This window comes from Dendrobium catenatum, unplaced genomic scaffold (genome assembly GCF_001605985.2).
Source record: "Dendrobium catenatum unplaced genomic scaffold, ASM160598v2 fragScaff_scaffold_146, whole genome shotgun sequence".
Lineage (NCBI taxonomy): Eukaryota > Viridiplantae > Streptophyta > Magnoliopsida > Asparagales > Orchidaceae > Dendrobium > Dendrobium catenatum.
In genome coordinates this window covers 450,951-472,956 of record NW_021318608.1, presented here as the reverse complement: position 1 = coordinate 472,956, position 22,006 = coordinate 450,951, and the positions used below count along the sequence as shown (strand labels likewise).

At 35.3% G+C, this 22,006-nt stretch overlaps 1 protein-coding gene across 2 annotated transcripts in view; it reads right to left on the bottom strand.

The window, feature by feature from the left end:
• LOC110114349 overlaps nt 1-22,006 on the bottom strand; it is a 66,334-nt gene that overhangs the window by 36,386 nt on the left and 7,942 nt on the right. For both annotated transcript variants that reach the window (XM_020847200.2, XM_020847201.2), the window contains exon 2: nt 15,380-16,280. In XM_020847200.2, the coding sequence (XP_020702859.1) occupies nt 15,380-16,280 (901 nt within the window). The remainder of the gene's footprint in view (nt 1-15,379; nt 16,281-22,006) is intronic.

The window sequence follows — 22,006 nt, the reverse complement described above, 5'->3', positions numbered from 1 at the left end:
CTCCACCACTCCGGCCACCTATCCAAGAACGACGATCCTAGGTTCCTTCTTCTTAGGAGTGACCTCGATTCTAATGTGGAGACTCTTCTTCCGCTAAAGCCTAGACTATTTGAGCGTATGGGCTCCAAAGGTGAAAGTTTTCCTTATTAAATCATGGATTCTTGTTTATCGTCGTAGCTTTACAAGTACTCTTTGCGTTTTCTTGAATTGTTTGGTTAATTGACTTCGCTCTTCTTTGCCTAAAGCAAGTTAAAGACTAGGAACTCCGAGGTCCAATCTTTGTTATAAGTAATAACTTTATTTTGGAATTACTTTGTTAATTTGCTCTCTTTAATTTCTTAAGTAACTCTTGTTTGTTTCACATCAGCAACTCTTATAAACAAAAAGAAAATTAGAGCTGAAACTTCCAGGTAAGCTACTTAGAATTATTTTGTGCAACTATTGAACTTGTTTCTTGATTTTATCCTAATTCTTACTTTTTTTCTTCCTTTGTAACATTGTAATATTTCTCTTCTTTTAAATAGAGGGATTTTTATCTCGGCTAGAACGAAATTACTCAAGAAAATATTTCGATATGCTAGAAAATAAACAAAAATGGTCCTTAACCTTATTACAAGTACATATAATAGTGAACATAATCTATCAAATGCATCATAGCATTTAAGAAAATGTTGTTAGAAGCACTAAAAAAACATACAAATTTCAATACCAAAAGAAAAAAAACACCCTACAGTCTCTATATCAAAATAATATGCTTCAATCTTAGAGGAAAAAAAATTACACATGCGTTCTAGTTTTTGCTCCTAATTATATATTGTTCAACTCTTCTCAACTTCCGATTTGTTCTTTTGTAAGAAATATTGAAATTTATACTTGTCAAAAATGTAAATCATGTGCATTGAGACAAACAATTTGATTATTTGAGCAATGTTTCAACATTGGCTTAATTAGTTGTTTATATTTCATAGGTTTATTTTTATATTAGTTTATTTTGGTTTAAACATGCCAATGATAATCCCTATCACGAACAATATTTACTCTGATATCTTTGTTGGTTTTTATTTTAATCATTGTAACTCTCCCATCCATGGATTGGTTTGATTCCTTGATATTCAGTTATTGTGGTTTCGATAAAGCTGTGTATGCTATTTAGATGCTGGGTTGGTTGTGATTCCTGGTTTGGTGTTTGGCAAGGCATTGATTTTCTGTGATTTTGTATTTGAGCCCTAATGGGCTAATTGGTTAATGAACTTGAAAGAACTTTGAATATGGAATAGACTTTATTTTCCAGGCTATTGTCCCATGCATCCTATCTCAATAAAATTTCAAATTTTCTCTCAAAATTTTATGTGCTTCTCAAATGTAAATTCAAGTGTGGCACAAGTATTGACAACAATTTATGAGTAACTTTTTCCTTATACCAACATGAGGCACATATATTCTCAGATAACTTCTATCCTAATTCTTTTTTCATATGCATACATTGTGATTGATCTTTGCATATGTAATTGTGATTTGGTCAAATCTGCTACAAACTAATTTTTCTTATTGTGTTTTTAATCTCAATCGTTATATAGTTTTGTTTGATCTCAAATTTCTTGCCAAATTTTAAATTATCATTTGGAGCAAATTATATACACTTCATCATCATAAAAAGGGATTAAATTTGCCTAAAGTAAAATGGCAGACTATAATTTTTCATCTTTTGTGCATGTTTTTGTATATCTCATCCTAGATTTGCATTAAAGAAACCCTAGACCCTTAGAAATCCTACTATCATTTTCTTAATTTTTTATAACATACTAGAAGATAAGATTAGAGAGAGTCGCCTTAGTTGGTTTGGTCACATAAAACGGCGGCCTTCCAATGACCCGGTTAGGAGAGTAGAGATATTAGATTTGACTTATGTTAAGACAGGTAGAGGCAGACCTAAAAAGACTTGGTTAGAAAATATTAGGAATGACCTTTCTTTATTAGATTTAAATGAGAATTTGACCTTTAATAGGACACAATGGAGAAAAAGGATTCATGTAGCCGACCCCACGTAGTGGGATAAATGCTTGATGTTGTTGTTGTACTTGTGTTATGCCAATATAAATAGCGAGGATTCTACTTTTTCATGTCTTAGCTTGTAATACCCAACACTACATTAATCTAACATTTTCTTTAAATGATGTATTTGATTTTTTTAATATGATGTGCATGATATATTATTTCAATATTGTACTTATGTTTCCATTATGAAGAAAAATGCACATGATTTTTTCTTAAAATGATGCGCATATATTTGATCATCTCATGAGTTTTTAGTGTTTAATGTATGCAAATTTTGATCACGTTAAGATATTATTTTCATGTTGCGTGATTATAACATTTTAATTTATCTAATGATCATGAATTTTACAATCTTAGAATCATACTTACAATTGAAGGCCATCCACACTGTCAAACAATATCTTTGCTTGTAAGATCTACAATTGCATATATAATATCATGGGTTGTCTTGAACCATTGGATTTTCTGGAGTTTTTTTATGCCGTTTTACCTTCCATCTTTAGAATATCGAAGTACGCTCATTGCAGTACATTAAGCGCATTTTTATATAATTTTGCACGCATCAGATTGGAATGGTGATTAGAGTCTTCGACTTGACTTTTTGGCTTAGAGGGTTCTAGAGATTGGTGGGGTAGCTGTCAAGTATTTAAAGGTTTGTAGATTGCCTTGTCTCATTTCCTACAGCAATTGCGAGATAAGAAAGAAGAAAGGAGAAATCTGGGAGAATAGAGATGGAGAGGAATGGTTTAGAAGGGTTTTAGCAGAGCACTTGAAGCTGATATCCTTTAGGGTTTTGATGCTTCTGAAGTAGGATGTCTTATTCATACCTAAGAGTCTATGATTTTCTTCTCTTACATGATATTTATCATTGAAAAAAACGGGAAAATCAACTCACATGCGAGTATGGGAGTTTGAAAAGATTAGCATGAATCATCTGAATGAAGTTTTTATCATATTGCTTTGCATGTATTACTACAAGGATTCCATAGGATTATATTAATAGAGCCTTACAGATCATGAAACCCTAATATGATTTAGGTATATATATATATATTATTGTTTTTATCATGCAACTCCTTATGTATAATGAAGAAGACGTGATCGAAGTTATTTCCATGACTTCATTTATGATATTAATCGTACATATTATTTGAAGTGATTTTATACTCATGATGCAAGCATATATGGAATCATAATATGTTCTTAATAACAGTCAAACCATACTTATGGGGAGGTCGTAATATTAGTTACTACTTGAAATTAAAAAAATTCCTGAATATTAGACCACATTGTTCCTTCTGCTGCATTAGTTTGGATCCAGGTTGAATGTGCAAGAAAAAAATGCTTGTTTCATGTCTTTATTCTGGCAAGAAAAATGTGTATATCTTCTATTATTCAACATTCACGCTTAAGGAAACTACTATACTTGATTCTGGTTAAAGCATAAGTATCTGCACTTAGCTGACGTAATAAAATAGATGTTTTCATTTGTGTTTATTTAGCCATGCCATTTCTGAAGCATAGAATGCTATAAAAAATTTTAGCGAGTTGCACTTCACTTAAACATTGCACGCTGCATAGAGAAAGAAAACACTTTTCTGCGTGTATCGTTCTTGAAACCGATCATATTTTATGGCAGTCTGGTAATGATAGATTTTAGTACCAGTTTCAAGAGGGGATGAAAGAATATTTAACCCGCGAGAAAGATATTAAAGTCCGCCACAATTAGCTCTTAAAAAGTGTTTTGTTGATAAGTCGTTTCCCAGAAGATGCCCCTATTTAGAGAAACTACTAGCTTAGAAGCTTTCCTAACAGCAGAAAGATTATGTTCTCAACAGGGGCCATAAGAGAACCATTATTCTGCATGCAACATAACGGCAACAACGCTAAGTTGAGCATAGAAACAGATTTTCGTGTTTTGATTTCTTGAAAACAACATGAGGAGATGGTAATTGAAGAATCTAGGCCAAAGCTAAGATAATTCTGCTAGCTTAATTTTTAGGCTTCTCTTTATTTGTTCCTAACAGAATAGGAGGATTCACATTTCGGCAGCACAGTGCAATTGGATGACTCCTCTGAATAGAGTGATATGTTATCTTTGAAATATAGGAAAGGCGTGCTTCAAGAATGGTGCTTTTCTTAACTAATCAAAATTAACTTTCTCTCATTGAATGAACACGATATTTTATATCGATGAAAATTATTGTTTTTGTTAGATATTTTCAGTAATAGCCCACTGCCACAGGTCTGCAAATAAAATAATTAAAGTAGCAATATTAAACCTACAATTTAGGTAGTTTCATAAAACATTAAGTGATGGCAATCTGGGCATCCGGCCAAGGCTGAGATGATAATTATGCTGGACAACGATAACAATCTGAGCATCCTACGATCATTTTTGCAAGAACTGCATTATGAAGACCCCGCAGAGAATAGAGTGATTTTTATTGTTTAGAAAAGTAGGAAGCAAATGCTCAAAGAACTATTTATTTCTCAATTAATCAAAATATTTGCTCTCAGTCACATGAATATAAGATGTCTTCGGATGTGGAAATATATAGTTGGCTGGGTGTATTTTTAGTCATGATCCGTAGTGAGAGAAGTCAATTCATTTCTGTCGAGCTACAAAATGCCTAGTTGCATGTACAAAATAATTTAGACGGCTCATTAATAAAGTTTAAGGAAATTCTATGAGCAGTAGTTTGCCAATTAATCAAACGTTTTGAAAACTTGTTGATCATTTCAAAAAAAATTAACAGAATTTATGGGAAATCATGGTATCTGTTGGCATGGAAGACATTAAATTGCTCCATCAGTTTGATAAAAGATGCGCTCTAGCTCCACTTTGGAAGTTAATACGACCACTTGTAATTAAGCACTCCTATTGCATGGCTAGTCATGGTGAGTCGGCCATAATTTACTGAAAAGGGCATATATATAAAAGATTTTCCCTTTGAAGTATCTTGGTTTCTGCTTTTCATTATCAAGTATAAATAGTCTGGCGTTACATATAACACTAGAAGATAAAAGTAGAAACCATAGCAAATATAAAGTCATAAGTTTTATTGTGAAAGGGATATATAGAATACTTTGTCTTAAATTAAAATGAATGGAAATAGAAATGGGAAATGCTAGAAGAAAGCTGGGAACTGAATCAAAAATTTTGGAAGTGAGAAACTTAATATGTTAGCCGTGACTATACACGAAAAGCCAAGAAATGTATCGTAAATACATATCAACGGTAAAGCCACTCTTTGGGCAAAGAGACAATAGGGGATAAAGGAGGGCCAAAGTAATGCAAAGCAGGAAATACTGACAAATGCAATCCCCAACTATCATTTTAAAAAAAATGATAAAACTCTTCTTGAAAATTATGTCATACCAAGGATGTTAACAGATACCAAAAAATACTGGAGATAATGAATATGCTTACCATGGCTATGCAGGAAAAAAAAAAGAAAAAAGGTTTCAAAAATATTTATAAAGAGTAATGCGAACAATGATTGGGACAGCGTCTTGTAATGTAATACATTCTTAACAAAATGCAGTCCGAGAATGTATTTTTAAAAATTTAATCTATTTTGAAAAGCTACATTCTTTCATTTGCCTAAGATGCTAATGGTAATCAAGTACCCACCCCTTCTGAAATCAGACTGCAAAATAGTTCAATTACGTTTTCATATAAGCTATGCTTGAACAAACTTTACTTTTGGCTAGAAATATGTATAACAATATCAGTATCAGGTAACAAGACCATCCCTCAATTCACAAGTTGAACCTTCAGAACTTTCAGAAATTCATGCACAATGGTTCCATCAGATTTTCAAAACAAATTGCATGAAAAATTAACCTCTAAATTCAGATTCGTGAACTAAACATTACTAAAATATAATTTGACAATGATATGCAAATATGTGAGTATACTCCGATGACAGATCATATAAAAAATAAAACAAAGGCTTCTAATTTTGAAGAAAATTAGAAATGACAGATCATAGGATCAGTACATAATATTATTCGCAAATGCCTATAAACTGCAATTTAAGTTCCTAATAAAGCAATACTTCCGGTTTATAGCGTCTTTAGGGTTTAGGGTAGCTGTCCTGCATGCTGAGTTGAGGTTAATTAATTTAGCGTACATTTGTTGGACTCCATGAGTCTAATGAGATAACTAGGATTTTGATTATCACAAATATTATTTATTATATTAATTAAGCTAATGAATTTGAGAATACATGCCTTCTTTTATTTAAACTAACATTTCAGGTAAATCAATCAAAGACTAAGAATCATTGCTATCAAAGAATACCGTTGTGGAAATATATATATATATATATATATTAATCTTCTTGTATTTTTATCAGGTATATGATTTGCCAAACAACCAAGCGGGCACACACAAGAATAAAAATATTTTTGAGACTTTTGTATTCTTTCCAAATATTTTTTTATAGCATCCTCAACTAGAACGACATAAGTTCCTAAGAAAAATTCACTGAATCATACCTAAACTCAATGAAATTCGCAAGTGATCGTGATTTCTCTTAAACAATCTAACCCAAGAGAACAGTTCTATAAAAACTGATTAAAACTTTATATTCAAACTTAATTACTATCCAACCCTCAACGTGAAAATTTTCCTCATATATTGGTTGGGTTCATTCAAAGGAGACGTAAACGTTGCAACTTGTACAACTTTATGCAAAAACTATAACTTACACTCATTATACAAGAAATAATTTTGGTTTATAGCATCCTTGACTAGAAGGTCCGGGGACAATTCACTGAACCATATGTAAAAACAACCAAACTAGAAGATGATTTCTCTTGCACAATCAAACCCAACAATACAACGCAAGGAAATGCGGCTTAAGACTTCAAAAATATCCTTCTCATTCACAATCAAACCCAACAAAACAACTTAAGGAAATATTGTTTAAACCTTCAAAATATCTTTAATTTACAAATTTAATCATTAACCATCCTCTCAACCTGACAATTCTTCACCATATATTGATTGGGTCCATTCAGAGAAGACTACGATGATGCATATTGTGATACTACTGCAACGTCTTTGTTAACAAATGAAGACATAACCAAAGCAATGGATTCTAGATTCAACTTGTTCATATCATGTGCCCTAATAAAGAGTTATTTTACTTGAGTGTAATGTTATAATGGTTGCGACTACATGGGAAATAATGAGGCTTGTAAGACCACTAATTTTGGCACTATGTTCCAGGATGCACTATGTGACTAGGATACTGGTTGGAGTAAGACATATATATCAGATTTAAGGAAGAATGTAATATATTTGAGTGATCTCAATGATTTAGGATATAGACTCTCTAGAGATGTTCAGATCCTTAAGGTTTCAAAAAGTGTTTTGCGTGTCAACTTGTCATGAAGGCAAAAATGTTGGACTCTGTTACGTGGTGTAAGTTTTAACGGTGATGCTTCAATTCCATCAACTTCATAAAATACTATGATTTCATATCTCCAACTTCGGTGAGGCACTATGATTTCAAATAAAATAATATTTTAATTTCTGAGTTGTAGGAAACACTGCGTAACAAAAGGAGACAGATTATGTGAAAGATTTTTAGAGAAGATTAGCTAAATCAATCTCATGTTGCACAATCTATCTCAAAGCTAGAATGTACTATTACAACGTTTAAAATGAAGAGGCAGACATTTTAGAGGTACGAACATTTAGTGAAAAGTGCATTTTATGTATTGCCAGTATGTAATATGGAGGTCTCATTGAGGTTAAATTCAAAAGTTAAATAAACTTATTGAGCTTGCACAGCATTCAGCCCCACAGGGCTGCAAGAGTTTAGAATACTCGTTTTGAAGAGATGCGTCACAAAAGTGATCCATATTTATTTTCACAATATTGTTAATGGGGAAAATTTGTTAGATTTTGTCTTAATAACTTAGTCACAAGTATAAGTTCAATATAGAAGGTTTGTTAAGATAACAAAAAACATATTTATTTTTGACATAAAATTTGAATCAATTTTTTGTTAAAATAATTTGTTATTTAAGATAATATTAAAAAAAATGAAATAGATTTATTTTTGAAACCACCTTCTCAAATTATGTATAAATGAGGTTGTAGAAGCTTTAGATGGGCTTTAAGCTAGATCTTCGCTTCAGAGGTCTTAGCATAAAAATAGAGAATTGAGTTTTAAGACAAGAGAAAAGGAGAAGTGTATATCAAATAAAGTCATATATGTGAGCTCAAAGTATCATCTCAACAAACAAAAAGTAACTTTGACAAAAATTTCAAAGGCAAATCCATAAAAAAGTAAAATGATAACTGTTAAATCTCAACTGTCCCTTGCATTTTGATCCCACAGCTAGGATGGAGATCCATGGGAGGCTCACATGGATTGCACTGGTCTCCTTACATATTGAGGGGCTGATTTAGTAAGGATTATATTAAAGCAATTATGTATGATTCTATAATTGTTTGTTTCTTTATTAAGATATCTTGCATAAAACTATAAATAGGGACATGTTTGAGCAATAAAATTAAGTTTTTTCCCTCTACAATTCTCTGAATTAAATATGGTATCAGATATTAAAGAGATATAATTTGTGAGTTCCACCACCGGCCTTCATTGATGTTCTCGTTCAGAGACTAAAGAGAAAGAAACTGAGAAGAGCAAGCAGCCTTCATTGCAGGCCTTCTCTTGTTATTGCTAATACTCTTACAACCAACGCAGCCTTCATTGCTGCCATGCACCTTGCTGGCATGAATAATATAGACTTAATCGCTATCCTTTGCCACCAAAATGTCTGAAGCTATATCTCAAAGCCCTATAGAGAACTCTATGGTGCACCAAGGAAGAGGAGATCTCCATAATATGCAACATTCCTATCATTTTAATGGAAAGAATTACTTGAAGTAGTCTCAATTTGTAAAGACCTACTTGAAAGAGAAAGGAAAGATGAATCACCTCTTTAGGGTAGAACCAAAAAAAGAAGATCCTAATTTTTGGGCATGAGATAAATCGAACTCCATGATCATGTCATGGATGTGGAATTTCATGACTCACGAAATTAATGATACTTTCATGTTTCTATCTACTGCAAAAGACATATGGAATGTCATCAAGCAAACCTTCTCAAAAGCTCAGGATGCTACACAAATCATCTAAAGTTAAGTCAATGTGGGAAGCACAAAACAAGGAAGCAAGACCATGATTGAATAAGTTACTCTTCTTCAAAGCTTGTGGCAAGAACTTTATCACTATCCTAAAGGTGGAAAGCTGAAAACTACTTCTAGATGGTACTGTAGGACTCACATGTTACCTCATACTCTGGTAAATCCTTCCACTTGATCAGCACCTCTCTGATCCCCTTTCACCCCCCAGTGGTTCTAATATCACCTCCATATCCACTGACAGTGTGTCCGGTAGTTTGGACGAGAGTTTGTAGGCTCCAATTGCACGTCTCAATTGTGATACATGAAATACGGAATGGATGGCAGAGATCAGTGGCAACCGTAGGCGATATGCTACTGTGCCAATGCACTCCACTACCTCGTAGGGCCCAAAGTAAAGAGGGAGAGCTTCCATTTGTCTACTTCATGATTTGCTTTGCTCTCCATAAATGTTCCTTCAATTTTGCCAAAATCCAATCTCTTTCTCCCAAGTACTGCTCCACTAATAACACTGGTGTGTTGCCATTTCTATAATGTATCAGATGGGTGGATCCCTCCCATATAGGATTCTATATGGTGTTGTCTGGGTTGTATAATATGACGTGTTGTATCAATATTCCGCCCATGTTAACCACTTGGCCCACATCTTTGGTGTATCTGATACAAATAAAAAAAAGATAAGTTTCCACACTGCGATTCACCTCCTCCATCTGGCCGTTTGTTTGAGGATCATAAGTTGTACTTCGCTTTAGGATAATTCTCTGCATCTTGAATAATTCCCTCCATAAGTGGCTCAGAAAGACCATGTCCCGATAGGATACAATGGCCTCGGGTATGCCACGCAAACAGACCACCTTTTTAATGAATACGGGTGCCACCAACACCGCATGTATGGGTGGCGTAAGGGAATGAAGTGAGTATATTTGCTTAATCTGTCTACCACTATTAGAATCACTATTAACCCTTCTAATCTAAGTAGTCCTTCGATGAAGTCCATAGTCACCTCTTCCCACACCTGCTCGGGTAATGCTAAAGGCTGTAGAAGACCACCTAGAGCCATAGCTAAGTATTTGGGTCTCTGGCACACATCATAACTGGCCACCAACTCCTCTACATCCTTTCGCATACCCATCCAATATAGCTCTGTTTCTAGTCTATGATAAGTTTTTTGAACTCTTGAATGTACCCCAATAGTTGAGCTATGAAACTCCTGCAACAAATGAGGGATATGTGGTGGTATCCTCGATAACACAAATCGTCCATGGTATAGCAACTTCTGACCCATCAAGGAGTAACCAGTATGGTTATCCTTGTCCTGCAGTAAGTCTACTCTGATCTTACTCAGCTCCTCATCCTACTCGCTCTCACGCTTCAAGGCATCCCAATCCAACACCATGGGAACAAATAGAGCCATAATCTGAGGGTCTTCACTATGCCTAGAGAGATCATCTGCAGCTTTATTTTCCAACCTGGGCTTGTACTAGATCTCGAAGTCATAAACCAATAACTTCAAAAGCCATCGTTGATGCTCCTCTATCACCATCCTCTATTCTAATATGAACTTCATACTCCTCTAGTCGCTCCTGACTATGAAGTGTCGGCCCAACAGGTAAGGTTTCCACTTCTATATCGCGAACACTATTGTCATCAGCTCCCTTTCATATACTGATTTCAGTCTAGCCCTCGCAGTCAACCCTAGCTAACTAAACTATGGGTCTTTGACTCTGCATTAAAACTTTTCCCAACCCATATCCTGATGCATCAATCTCCACTACAAATGGCTAGTTGAAATCTGGTAGTGCTAACATAGGGACACTCGTAACGGCTTTCTTCAGCTGCTCAAATATCTGGGTGGCTACCTCCCCCCATTTGAACCATCCTTCTTCAATTGCTATGTCAACAGACATACTATAGAGTTGTATCCCCTCACAAACTTCCTATAATACCCGATGAGCCCCAAGAACCCCCTCAACTCCTTCAGGATTTTGGGTAAGAGCCACTCTAACATAGCCACTATCTAAGAAAGATTTGCAACTACTCCTGATTTAGACACCACATGTCTCAAATATTCTACCCTTTGTTGAGCAAAAGAAAACTTCTTCAAATTGCCATACAACTGATGCTCATTCAATGTTACTAACATGACCCTCAACTGCTCCACATGCTCTGCCTCAGACCAACTATACACTAAAATGTTATCGAAGAAAATTAATGCAAACTTGCGGAGTAGGGTTGAAATACCTTTTTCATAAGTGAATGGAAGATAGCTAGAGCATTGGTAAGCACAAAAGGCATAACTAAAAACTCGTAGTGACCTTCATGAGTCCTGAAAGCAATCTTGTGAATGTCAGCGGGCCGCATTCTGATCTGATGATATATTGATTTCATATCAATCTTGGAGAATATCACTGCTCCACATAACTTATCTAATAACTCATCAATGACTAGTATAGAAAACTTATTCAACACTATTTCCTTATTTAGAGCAAGATAATCTACACAAAATCTCTAGCTACCATCCTTCTTCTTCACTAGCAACACAGGGCTGGAGAAGGGACTACACTTGGACGAATAATCTGGGCCTCCAACATCTCATTAATCTCTCAATCTCATCCTTCTGAACCAGTGGGTATCAATAAGGTCGAATACTAAAAGGGGATACCCCCTCCTTCAAGATGATGGCATGCTCATGCTCACTTTTGGGAGGGAGGGGGGCACTGAGGTAGCTGGAACACCTCACTAAATTTTTGCAGGAATGGTTGGATTATCTCTAGAACTTTCCCCTCTCTCTCTATGCTTCCCCCTTCCTTGAGGCTCTGGAGATCCACCAAGAATCTCATCCCTGCTCCTTATATTGCCCACACCATAGTCTTAAGAGAAACCCTAGTTTTGGACAGACTAGGATTCCCCTTATCCTCACCTTCCTCCCTCCCATCATGAATTCCAAATCAATCCTTTCCAGTCTACCTTGGTTTCTCCCAATGTCTGCAACCACTTCATGCCCAAAATTACATCTGCGCTCCTAACTCCAAGGAAAGGAAATCCTTAATCACCTGAATCTCTTGCAATGTCACCATCAACCCTGGGCAAATGCCTCTACTCTTCTTATCTTCCTCGTTCCCATCATCACCCAAAACAGCCCGTGTCGACAAGCATCAGCCCCAATCGATCCACAACCTGGTTGGAGATGAAGTTGTGGGCCGTCCCACTGTCCAGCAGAACTACCACTAATTCTCCTCCTATTTTTCTCGTCACCCTCATGGTGTGATTTGAGGTAAACGCCACCAATGAGTTTAGGGAAACCTCCACCACATCTAGGTGTAAATGCTCCTCAACCGCCTCCTCCTTTATAGTATCCTCCTCATCACAAACTGTAATGACCTGCAACGAACGGTCCTTGAAGCAGTGACCCAGTACAAACTTCTCATCACAATGAAAACACAATCCCCTAGCCCACTTCTCCCGAACTTCTGCCTTAGTCAGCTGCTTGAAATTTCTCCCGCGTTGTGCTCCAAATCCCCTATCCTTGGGTACTTCTCTCTGAATGGGCATAGGTTGTACCTTTGGTGCAAAAAATTAGCCGTCGTCCAGTTTGAAACTCCCAAATTGCTGCCCTTGCTGCTTCTCTCAAGTGATTTTTTGTCCTCCACCAACTAGGCTAGCTCCATAGCCTCCCCCAACCCTCATGGCCTAAATAACCGAATAGTAACCCTGATCTCTAGCTTAAATCCCTTCACAAAACTCCCCTCCAAAACTATCTCAGATAGCCTACCCAATCAGCTAGAAAAGTACTCAAAACTCTCCTGATAACCCATCATTATCCCTTCATGAACCAGAGCGTAGAAGTCTCCTTCCCGACTAGTTCGAAAATGCTTTAATAAACTATATTTGAACTTTCTCCATGATCGGATTGGATTTCTCATGTCTCTCCACTGATACCAAGACAATGCTTTCCCCTCCAAGCATAAAGCTGTTGCCGTGAGCCTCTCCTCCTCCGTCAGTCCATTCACTGCGAAGTATCTTTCCATCATATATATCCACTCATGAGCATCTTCCCCCTAAAAAATAGGCATTTTCAGTTTCTTGCTCTCAGATCTCCTCCGCCCCAACTTCCTCTTCCATCTCCAGGTCTTCCCATATAGCAATTGTTGTGATTTTTCCATTATACTCTCTCATTCTTCCTCCTTTCATAGATATCATCTTCCTCAAAATCAACCCTCCTTGTTTCTTCCTCCCAATTTCTACTCATGTTATATCCTTCACCCATTTCCCTCTTAGTTATCAGTTCAAGATGTGTCAAATTTTTCATGCCGCCCAAGATTTCTACCTCTCGATCATCCCTCATTATGCCGATATTGGGGTTTCTCCCACTTCCTTGTCCACCCGCCAATGCCCTCACCATCGATGTTGTCGGTTGGGTGTGAAGCTCAAATATTTTTTTCATCATGTCCTCTAGGTTAGAAAACCTTCCTCTCATGGATGAAATCCTTTCCTCAATTTTAGATTTGACCAACTTCTCCTTCTAGTATCTCTTCCAATGCATCCACTTTTTTCGACGCCATAGATCCCGAATAGTGCTCTGATACCAATTTGATAGGAATTTGTCCTTCACACAACAAAAACAACAAGAACAAGATAAAACTCGGCAAAATTTAGCAAGAAAGATGTTTATTTACTATTCGACAGGTAGATCGATTTTCCACAAACCCTAGGCACCACTAGGAACAACTCCAAAGAAATTATAGCAAAAGCACATAACATGCTAAAATAAAACAATCCTATTAACCCTCATATAAAGCTTCCTACTTATCTCCTTATTTTGAATTCAAATCAGTCCAAATCCCTTAATAAACGCCCCTTACATCTTTCCCAATGAGATCCCCCAAAGTCTCTTCTCCTATAGGTGATAAAGGAGGTCATGAACCCCATAGGAGAGCTGAAAAGTTCTTGATCTGCTGAAAAGTTTGTTGGCCCCACATCAGAAATATAAGGTCCCATTAGCTACGTCATGGATATTTTTTATCACGTAAAATACAATATAAAATATATCTACTGTTTTAGCAGTTTAGCTTTCTAATCTGGCTACTCCAAAATGCTTATCAAGCTAATAAGGCCCATACAAAAGTCAGACGTAGCAGAGTTATGCAGCACAGCCAGAGTATTCAAAAAAGGGCAGATAAAAAGGGAAAAAGAGGGGAAAGGAGAAGAATTGACAATGGAAAAAGAGGATGGAGTGGAGAAATGGAGGGAATGGGAAAGGAACACGAAGAATGATAGAAAAGGAATAATGATTGGAGCTTGACATAAAACAGTTTGGTCTGAGGATAAGGAATGGAGGTAAGTAGGGTGAAAATCATCCAAACTTTCTAATGAGAAAAAAGGAGAATCAGTAGATTGTACAAAGGCTTAAGTTGGAGAAAAAGGAATTGCAATAGCAACTCCATATGTAAATCTTTGTTAAAAAAAAGGGTCCAGAATGCACTATGCTGCTATATGCATGGGGCTTGAAAGTCCTCTGGTCGGTCCTTGTTATTCATGAGATCTATGTTTAATGTAAATATAATACTACACTTGACAAATTTCAGAAATTCTTCTCTATCATCAATATGAAGGAAATCCAGAGAGTAAAGTTGAATGATCAGTGATTTTCTATCTTTCCTAGTGACAGTTCTAATGTGATTCATTCTGTCAAGCTTTTTATATTGAAGAGTATTTTCAAAAGTTATATTTATGACAAAATACATTATTGTCCTAATGCAGGTTTCATTACTGTTTTAAGCTAACAAATAAAACTAGATGCTCCAAAAAAAAATTCAAATCGGAAATAATAGAGTATTAAATATAAGACCGGTAGTTAAAAACACTCTTAACGTATCAATTATTTCTTGCTTTCCAGGGTAACCTGCCTAGCAATGGTCTATTTCTATCTCACAAAAGTTTCTTAAGGATTAAACATTAAGATTTAAAATCAGCACGCGAACCATCAAAACCCTGTGAAAATGAGAGGAACAAAAAGAGGATTGACATAAATAATGTAGAATTGACTATGCATCTATTTGTACATAAGATAAGAGTAACAATATATTTTGCAAAATAACATAATATAGAGCATATGTAAGAGAAGAAATCCAGTGAGAATTTAAAAACAAAAACCTCTTGAAGAAGGCAACCGCAGGCACAGTTGTGGAAGTGTTGAGCTTAAGTAACCCATCCCAGATTTTTTCAGAAATTGCTGGGGATACTCTGCCATTTGTAGGCTTGTTCTGTTCGTCCATGTTAGCAGGAATTCCATCACCAATCTTGGTAATCCTTTCACTATTTAAGCAATCATTAACACATAAACTTCTCTCAACTAGAGGCCTATTATTATATTCGGTGGCGTTTTCATCCTGTTTCCCCAAATATCTGTTTTCAAGATCCTTCGAAGTATAAGCATCGTTCTTCTTCAGCTTCTCCTTTTCAAGACAAGCTACCTCATGACCAGAAGGTTCTAATACTACGGGTAAACGAGGAATAATCACACCACGCTGCTGCTTTTCTTGGGCATGCAAGAAAGTCCTCAAAACATCATAGTTATATTCTGAACGGAATCCACTTGGTTCTGACTGTCTGGCACATGCAATGTGATCAATGTCTTGTAAGTTGGAAACTTCCTTCTTGAAAGTTTCATGAAAAAAGGCAGATTCCTTCTGTTGAAAGTAGGGTTGTCTTGGATTGGAAAACAGCCCCTTATTAATATTTTCAAAGTCAGGCTGCCGCGGCATAGAAAAAATATTCCTATCATAATACTGATTATTTCCAGTACGTATTGTAGAAACATCTGGATGATTTTTACCATCCAAATTCATAAATTTTCTACTCTTCGATGTCTCTTCAAGGCTATTCATACCGATAAAATAACTGGAAGGTGTAAAATCAGTATTCTGCAAATGAGGTGCAACAGGACCACCAGAACTAAAATTCACACTTCGATCAGGGAAAAGCATGTTTCTTTCCTTGTCCAACATTTTTCCTTGAAAGGTAGACTTTATCAAGAGAAGATAATGATCTAGACCTGCAGGGAAGAATGCAAATCAACAAAGACCATTTACAGCATTGTCGCCATATCATCATCATGAATAGTAGTACACCAAATTTTTGTGGCCAGCTTCACAAATTCTCATTCTCATTTCTTACCGAGTGTTATATGAAGTGTTAAATTTGCTTTGAACAAATCTTTTTGCATAACTTCAAGTTCATGCATATCTTTTGTTGTAGGTGAACAAAAGACTCAATTATATTTCTATTATCTTATTTTCAATAGTATACTCACTCTACCCCTTTAATTGAAAGTTCTCAATAGAAAAGCATGTACTAAAAAGCACAAAGTCATTAAGAACATAAGCATATGCATAGTCAGTAAGCTCAGAAAGAATTGCACAAGATTAATTCAATACCCTGATGATATCAGTACAATTACGGTTTAATGATCTACATCCAAACCAAAAGGGTGATAGAACATTACTTCACAGAATGTCCAAAGACAACATTTTGACCGCATAAAATGTAAGCAAAAATTACCAGATCAAAGAATTTCTATGTCAGAAACAGGACTCCCAACAGAGCACAAAGCCTACAAAAACTAATTGCCTTCAAATACATAAAATGTGGTCAAAGATGGCTGATGTCGTATGTTGGGGAACCAAATTATCACGCAATGATGGAAAATGCCTCGGATAGCAAAATGATTGAAAAAAAAAATTACAGATGAAAAGTTTAACTTAGTTTTAACTTGGTGTACCAAAAGAGTAGGTTAGTTCTTATAATACTTGAACTCCATTTCATTTAAGTGCTAATAAAATGTTCAATGTTGTTATGAAGATAAGCATAAGAGAAATACATAAAAGTCAATCAGTGATCAAGCTGATCAATGATGATTATTAACTCAAATGAATGTAATTCGGAAATGTTCAAGGTAGTTTAGCTACATTGAATCGGCTTTTTAAGTTTCTTCTCAAATAAGGTTTTAAGAATCGCCCTTAGTTTTCTTCAGCTAAACTCAAAAATTAATAAAGGAAAATCTTTTACTAGATAAAATTCACAACTGAATAAATGTGTAATGATTAATCTAACCATAGGGATGATGTACGTCCATGAACATTTAAGAGGTAATCTTACAGGGAAATTCATTTTCCAACATCTAAACATACCAGTTTCCCTTCTAAAACTTCTACATCGGAAAGCCACTTAGGCTTATCAAATAAAAAATCCAATAATCATCTGAAACATAGAAACAGAATAATCTAATTTGTCCAACCAACATATTTTTGCTAATTATGCAAGTATCCAAGTTATTCGTATTATGCATTTGCACATCATAATTTAAGAAAAAGGAAAGGAATAATCACCTTCGAAGGAGGCTCACAAGGATTAAAATGACAATAATACAACAATAACATCAAGCCTTTATCCTTATGTGGGGTCAGTTATATAATCTTTTTTCTCCATTGTATCATGTTAAGTGTCAAATTCTCATTTAAATCTAAAAAAGAAAGGTCATTTCTAATATTTATAACCAAATCTTTTTAGGTTTACATCTACCTTTCTTAACCTAAGCCAAATATAATACATCTACTCTCCTAAACGGGTCATCAGAAGGCTGTCGTTTTATGTAACCAAACTATCTAAGGTGACTCTCTCTAATCTCAGCTTCCACTGGAGCTACTCCAACATTTTCACGTATATGACCATTTCATATCTTGTCTATAAGAGTAAAGCCACTTATCCACCTAAGCATCCTCATCTCTGCCAACCATTAAAAAAGCGGACGAGGCGTCCGCATTGAGTCGCGCCTCAAGTCGAGGTGGAGGTCATGCGTATCGGGGCTTACACCTCGAACCATCCAGCAAAGCCTACGATTTTTTCGCACGAGACGTACGCATTAGAGCGTAACGCCTCGAGGCAGTATGAGGCACCGCCTCAAAATTTTTTCTTCGGTATATATGTAAATACAACGCAGCCGATTCGTGTTCGTGTATTCGCGTATAGAATTAGTGCTTCCTGTGAGAATTGAAATGCAAACTAGAGGCGAATCCGTGAGGGAAAGAGACGAAGCCGCGAGGGAAGGAGACGAAGCCGTGAGTGTAGGAGACGAAGTCGGAAGAAGACGACGCAGGGAAAGAAACGAAACCAAAGTTGTGAGTGCAGGAAACGTTCAGGCATCGGTTAGGTCGGAAGAGCAGGTACGCTGTGTTGTGGCCTTGACTTGGACGTGTAGTAACGAAAGCTTGAATAACTCCTGATTCGGCTTTCTTTCATTCGTTTGCTCAGTACATGCTCCGTACCTCTCAGTACATGCTCGGTACCGCTTAGTACATGCTCGGTACCGCTTAGTACATGCTCGGTACCGAGCCAGTACCGCTCGGTACCGAGCAGGTACACGCTCAGTACCGAGCAGGGTACACGCTCAGTACCGAGCAGTACATGCTCGGTATGCTCGATATTGAGCATATACAACAAGCCGAATTTCAAAATTACTCTTATAATATAATTTTGTTCCGGGGGCACTGCCCCCGGTACTTCTCTTCTTTGACATTAATTATGAAGATTCTTCTGAAGACAATCAAAGTGATGATGAGCCTGCTTTGGGTCTTGATCCTAAGGGGATTGAGTTTATTTTACATCTTGTATTCCAGTAATATTATCTTAAAACAAATCTTCAAATTCATAGTTGACATAATATTTTGTTATATTTTGTCATTATTTATAATTTTAAATTAATTTATTTTAATCGTTTCGAGGCTTACGCCTCGATCCGCCTCGAGGCTTACTCCTCGCCTCGCTTAGAAAAAACACCTCGATTCCCGATTTCGCCTTTTAAAACCTTGAATTCTCTGCAACACTTAACTTAATATTATGCTTCTCTTTTAATGGCCAACATTATGCACCGTAAACCTTGCAGGTCTCACCACCATCTTATAGTATTTTCCCTTAAATTTGAGGGGGATTTTTCTATCACACAACAAGCCCGATGCATTCCTACACTTCAACCATCCAAATTGAATTTTACTAATAATATCACAAACTATTTTACTATCACTCTGAACAATAGACCAAAGATATCTAAAATGTGCACTCTTATTAATGACTTGATTGCCCAAAGTCTCCATCCCCCATTGAATCTATTACTGCTAAAATTACTCTCCATATATTCGGTTTTAGATCTACTCGGGAAAAAAAAACCTTTAAACTATAAATGTGACCTCCATAATTCAAATTTATCTTCAATTCTCTCTCGTCTTATCAACAAGAAGAATATCATAAGCAAAAATCATACAACAAGGTAACAATCTCTTGCAAATGTCTAGTAAGAACATCCATAACTCTCTCCAATAGTTTTAAATGATGACACATTAACATAAATCTTCTATAATTCACAAATCTTCTGCATCATCTTTATTCTTAAAAATATGAATCAACACACTCATTCTCCACTCATTTGGCATCTTTTTAGTTTTCAAAATAATATTTAAAAGTATAACAAGCCAAAAAAATCCTTCATCTCCTAAGCATTTCCACACCTCTATTGGAATATCATCAAGTCCAACAGCTTTTCCACACATCATTTTTTTAAAGCCTCCTTAACTTTGATTTTACTAATATGCCGATAAAAATAAAAATCTCTATTTTCATTAAGGATGCTAAGGTCAATAAAGTCAATCTTATTCTCACAATCTTCAATGAAAAGCTTAGCAAAACATCTCATCCATCTTTGTTGAATATCCTCCTCTAATAAAATAACTTTTTTATCTTTATCCTTAATACATTTCACTTAAACTAAATCCTTACTATTCTTATCTCTTTGTTTGGCTAAACTTATACATATATCTTTCATCCTCTTTAGTATCAAATATATTATATAAATCATTAAAAGTAAAATCTTGGCATCACATATTGCTTTCTTAGAATCCTTACGGGCTTCTTTATATTTTTCCCAAATTTCCAAAGTTTTTACATCTACACCAATTTTTATAACAAAGTTTATTATTATTTATCTTTTCCTGCACATTTTGATTCTAAATTACAATGAAGTATTAAAATTAGTTGTTTGATAAAGAACCGTGGGATAATGCCAACCATATATAACTTTGAAAATCAGGCATATGGATTTTGTATCTTACGATTATACATACATATTACAAATCATGAGTAAGAAATTTAAATTTAAAGAAGTATCTACCACAAAAAGTAATTATAATTAAAGAGTTCGATAACTACAATAAATCTAAAAATATATGCTTCACATTTTTAGCATACTCAATTGCCTTAACATATACTTCGGGAAGTGCCTTCAAGAAATTCATGGGCTCAGGGATGATAAGGGAATATTAAAAATCATAGGTAATATATTCATAATATCAAAGAGTAAAGATATGCCACAAAAAGTAATCTGATGGACTGGCTGAGCCTGTAGGCCTCACTAAGGTAGACGGCTAGCAAGGATAGAGGGGCGTCAAAGGAGGATTAATTACTTACCATAGAAGACCAAATTGGGAAGGAATTAAGAATATTTATTTAGGAAAAGATGGTTGATTTGACTGTGAGGAAATTATGAAGGTTTATTTAGGAAAAGATGGATAATTTGATTGGGAGAAAATTATGAAGGTTTATTTAGGGAAAGAAGGTTGATTTGTGTTCAGATTTGGAAGGGGATTAGGAAGGATTATTTAGGGAAAGATGACTGATTTGAATTCAAATTATGGAGGGAATTATTTATGAAAGATGACTGATTTGAAATCAAGTTTGGCAGGGAATTAGAATAGCTTATTTAGGGCTAATTATGTTACTTTATTTTCATAATGTGATTTTGTTTTATTTTGGAGTTATTCATAGCAGCGCCTAGGATTTGTGAAGAGCCAATTTACCTCTCGAATAGTAAATCAATTTACATATTGATTTCTTGTACCTTTTATCAAAGAGAATTAGCCCATAATCTTCCTTTCTTGCTGATTTCTACCGCATTTTTCCTTCAGTATTGTTGTTTTTGCTATGAAGAGATCGATCACTTCAGGCTTACATATAATCTATATTTTACTAAAAAAATGAATTTGCATAATACTAGTTTCTTCCCTTTTGATAGTTCAACGATCTCTCAAGTGTGCTTTTTTCAAGCACATTCTCTTCTTTCAAGGCATCTTTCCAATTCTTGTTAAGGTTGTCAAAATCACTTAAAGATAGAATCGAAAAAGAGAGAGGTTTAAGGTTCAATGGCTCAACTGATGTCGAACCGGATGACATAATAAATATTAAAAAAAATTTAAATGATATCTTAATGATAAGATAACGATGTACTAATTATGTAATAATATAATTTTGGGACTAAAAAATAAATAAAATTCATATATAAACAATATATTCTACAACAACAACAACATCAAGCCTTTATCCCACTACGTGGGGTCGGCTACATGAACTTTTTTTCTCCATTGTGTCCTATTAAAGGTCAAATTCTCGTTTAAATCTAATAAAGAAAGGTTATTCCTAATAAAAATAAATAAAATTCATATATAAACAATATATTCTACAACAACAACAACATCAAGCCTTTATCCCACTACGTGGGGTCGGCTACATGAACTTTTTTTCTCCATTGTGTCCTATTAAAGGTCAAATTCTCGTTTAAATCTAATAAAGAAAGGTTATTCCTAATATTTTCTAACCAAGACTTTTTAGGTCTGCCTCTACCTTTCTTAACATAAGTCAAATCTAATACCTCTACTCTCCTAACTGGGTCATCGGAAG